Source organism: Mesitornis unicolor, unplaced genomic scaffold, assembly GCF_000695765.1.
Source record: "Mesitornis unicolor isolate BGI_N332 unplaced genomic scaffold, ASM69576v1 scaffold46456, whole genome shotgun sequence".
Taxonomy (NCBI): domain Eukaryota; kingdom Metazoa; phylum Chordata; class Aves; order Mesitornithiformes; family Mesitornithidae; genus Mesitornis; species Mesitornis unicolor.
The window spans coordinates 31,105-34,547 of NW_010189799.1; the positions used below are offsets into that span (position 1 = coordinate 31,105).

Below are 3,443 nucleotides of genomic sequence, written 5' to 3' on the forward strand. Positions count from 1 at the left end.
TGTTGTGTTTTTTGGGGGGGGGGGGGGGTGTGTTTGTTTTTTTGTTTTGGTGGTTTTTTTTTTTTCAGATCATTAATGGATCTTGGTTGAAAAATCTATTTTGTCCTAAAAGCCCTTTAAGTGTTTGTTACTTTCTGTATTACAGAACTGTAAAATTATTGCACTGGATAGTCTCCTACCACTTTTTGAAAGTATCATGACATTCATGTCTCAGTATAATTCTGTACTTATTCTAAGCAGTACTGTTTGGTTCTGTACAGTTATAGGCTGTAAGGAGGGAAAAAAGAGTAAGTTATGTCCGTAATCCAATAGAAATATTCTTCTAATAATTATCGAATGCAAAAACAGTATTTGTTATTTAAATCGCTATTTATGTCCCACACCATATGACTCCAAACTTGATAGAGTCCCGCTGTCCTCTGGAAGTTATTACAGAAAGTTTGCAATTGAAGTGCTTTATAAGATCTACTCATGACATAAGCAAAAGTTTGGTGAAATGTACTTTTTATTTTTAAATATTTCAGTGCCTAGAGCCAAACCAGCCTTTCAAACCTTATATGAAACAGCTGTTGCCCAAGCGTTTCCATTATTCCTATAATGACCGGATTGAACCATTGCACTTTTACTTAGACTCTCAATGGCAGCTTGCTAGGTAAGTTACAGTTTTCAGTACTTGATTAGACAGCAAATAATTTTTTGTTTTCTCATAGCTTTTCTTTCAGATGCTTAGAGTTCAGTGACAGCTGTTGGATCATGGTATTCTTGTTTTCTCATAGCAAAGGGATGTTGCAAAGAAACTGCGTTCTTTTCTCTGCAGTTTTTGCTGCCCTGAGGAGGCTCAATTCTAAACTGGCAGCTATAGCTACTCTTCCTGCTGATAGTGACAGGCTTTGTGACACAAACATTAGAAACTAAGGTCCCCTTTGTCTGATACCTGAGCACATCTTTTGCTATGCTTTAGGATTTTCCAAAGTGAGTCATCAAAGCTAAGTATGTGCATAACTCAGTTGAATCAGTCTCTGAGCGATCCACTGGCATACATTGAATTTACTGACCCCACTCTTGTTGATTACCATTCATGTTCTGACCAATTAATTTACAGCTCACAGAAAAATGGCATCTGTTATAGTAATACAATTTTTAACATTTATGTGATATTCCAGGGCTTTCATCATGAAAGAGTTTTTCAGTCCATGTATTCAGTAAGTCCTGTTGTATAACACAAAAATATGTGCAAGTCATGCAAATCAGGTTTCCGTTACTAGAACTGTACATGTTTAAATAATATGTATGGACCTGGTGTACGTTGGAAACTTGTTTTTATTATACTGTAAGGTGCCCACCTGAATGCTCTAAATTACATCAGAGTTTTAATAAAAAAACAACAAAAATCTTAATGTACTCTGGATAAATTGCTGTAAAGTTCTGTTACCCAAAAGACAGTGAAGTGGAAATCTGTTATCCTGAGAGCAAACACTTTGTTCAGATGTCATCCGATATTTGACTTTAAATGTCTCTGGACAATTCAGAATTCCAAAGGGGTAACATTTGCAGAGAAAATTATAATTCTGATTTTAAAGGCATTCTCTTCCAGAGCTTAAAGACTTTCTGTTCTCTATGGACAAGCCTCTAAGAATATTTAAATAGACAAGTAAATAATGCAGCATTGAATGTATTTTATACTGTAAACTTGTAAAGTGTGAGTTAAATGAACTGTGAATTTTTAACAGGAAACCACTTGAGATTAAAAGCTGCACAGGTGGATTCCACGGCTCAGACAATCGCTTCACTAGTATGCAGGTGAGACTTATGCTAGATCTTATGTTTTAGCTCCTTCTGTTTCTGAATGTTGTTTGCAGGGTGTTGGGATTTTTTAAAAGATCTGTGACACTATTCCTTCTGCAATTAAAGAAATCAAGCATTTGTAGGATTGCTATTGTTTTGTGCTGGCTAACCCGCACAGTGTGGGATTCTGTTGCCATAAGAGTTGGGCAAAAACCCAGCAAGACTTACCCCAGAGATTTCACTGTTTCAAGAGTATAAAGGTGTCAAGTTGTTTTGTTGTTACATTGGGAAAAGAGATGAAAAGGCAGGAAAAGAGAAAACTTATCAAATCCTCAAATTCAGTAATTGTAGGTCTTAAAAGAATTCAGATTGGAAAGGACCTCAGGAGATCTCTAGGCCCACCTCTGACTTAAAACTATGAGGTCAGACCAGGTTACTCAAGGCTTTATGCAGTCGCATATATGAAACTGCCAAGGGCAAAAGCTCCACAGCTTCACTAACCTATTCCACTGCCTGACTGTCCTCCTGCTGTTTAGTTATAGCCAGCCAGAACCTTTCTTGTTTAAATTTATGCCTGTTGTCTCTTTGCCTTGTACTGTGTAGCACTGAAGAACATGGCTCTATCTTCTTGATGACCTTGCTGTGGGCACTGAGGGACTGCTGTTAGGTCCACCTGAAGCAGTCTCTTCTCCATGCTGAACAAGCCCTGTTCCTCTTCACAGGGCAAGAGGCTTGGGGCCCTCCACTGAATTTGTGATGATTGTTTATTGATGTCCTTCCTATGCTGGAGGTGTGGTATCCCAATGTGGCCTAAAATAACTAGTAAATAGAGAGGGATAATCCCTTCCCTCAGCCTGCTGGCTGAGCTTCTGTTTATACAGCCTGGGATGCTGTTGGCCATTGCTGCCAGGGTGTGCTGCTGGCTTGTGTTCTGCTGCTGTCCACTGTGTGACCCAGGCCCTTGGAAGCAAAGTTGTTCCCTAGCCAGCCAGTCCTCTGGTCTGTAAGGCTGGTACATTCTTTGTTTTATATGGGTTGCCTAAGAACAGAAGTAACAGGCTTAAACTGCAACAAAGTTAATTTGGTGGTTAGAAAACATTTTTAACTGTTAATGAGTACAACAGTTTGCCCTGGAAGTCTGGAGCTTCCACCACAAATTACCTAATGACTGGTCAGACAAGCATCTTTCAGTCATAATATGATTACTTTTGATCCTGTCTTTTGCAAAAGTTGACGAAATGATCTCCCAGTTCTGTAATTCTGCTGTGTCATGATAGATGATGTATCACTGTTTTGAGGTTATCTATTCAGGAGTGAGCATGTTAGTCATGTTTAAAATAAGGTGAGTCCTTAAATTATTCTCTTTAATGAGAAATGGGAAGGAATCATAGAGAAACGTGAAATCAGATCCGTAGTTAGCTCCATCGAATTTGAGGAAGTTAATTTCTGCTATCAATAAAATGAAAAGCAAGACTCTTCATTTCAAAAAGCTATTTTTGAGATAAAGGACATTAACAGTTGTGAGATACTTGAATACAGTGAATATGAGTAAACACAGCTATTAAGAGAGAACCCTGTATTCAAAAAATTATTGAAAGCAAGTTTTATGAAAAGATGTACATAGTTCATGTAAATCACAGAATCACAGAATCACAGAA

General features: G+C 37.9%; 1 protein-coding gene across 1 annotated transcript in view; it reads left to right on the forward strand.

Annotated features, from left to right (window-relative positions):
- Positions 1 to 1,800, forward strand: part of LOC104542007 (ectonucleotide pyrophosphatase/phosphodiesterase family member 1-like) — a gene marked incomplete at both ends in the record, with an annotated part of 24,317 nt that extends 22,517 nt beyond the window's left edge. The window contains 2 exon segments of the mRNA XM_010186181.1: positions 525 to 652; positions 1,731 to 1,800. Coding sequence (XP_010184483.1) covers positions 525 to 652; positions 1,731 to 1,800 — 198 coding nt within the window.
- Positions 1,801 to 3,443: the final 1,643 nt, after the last annotated feature.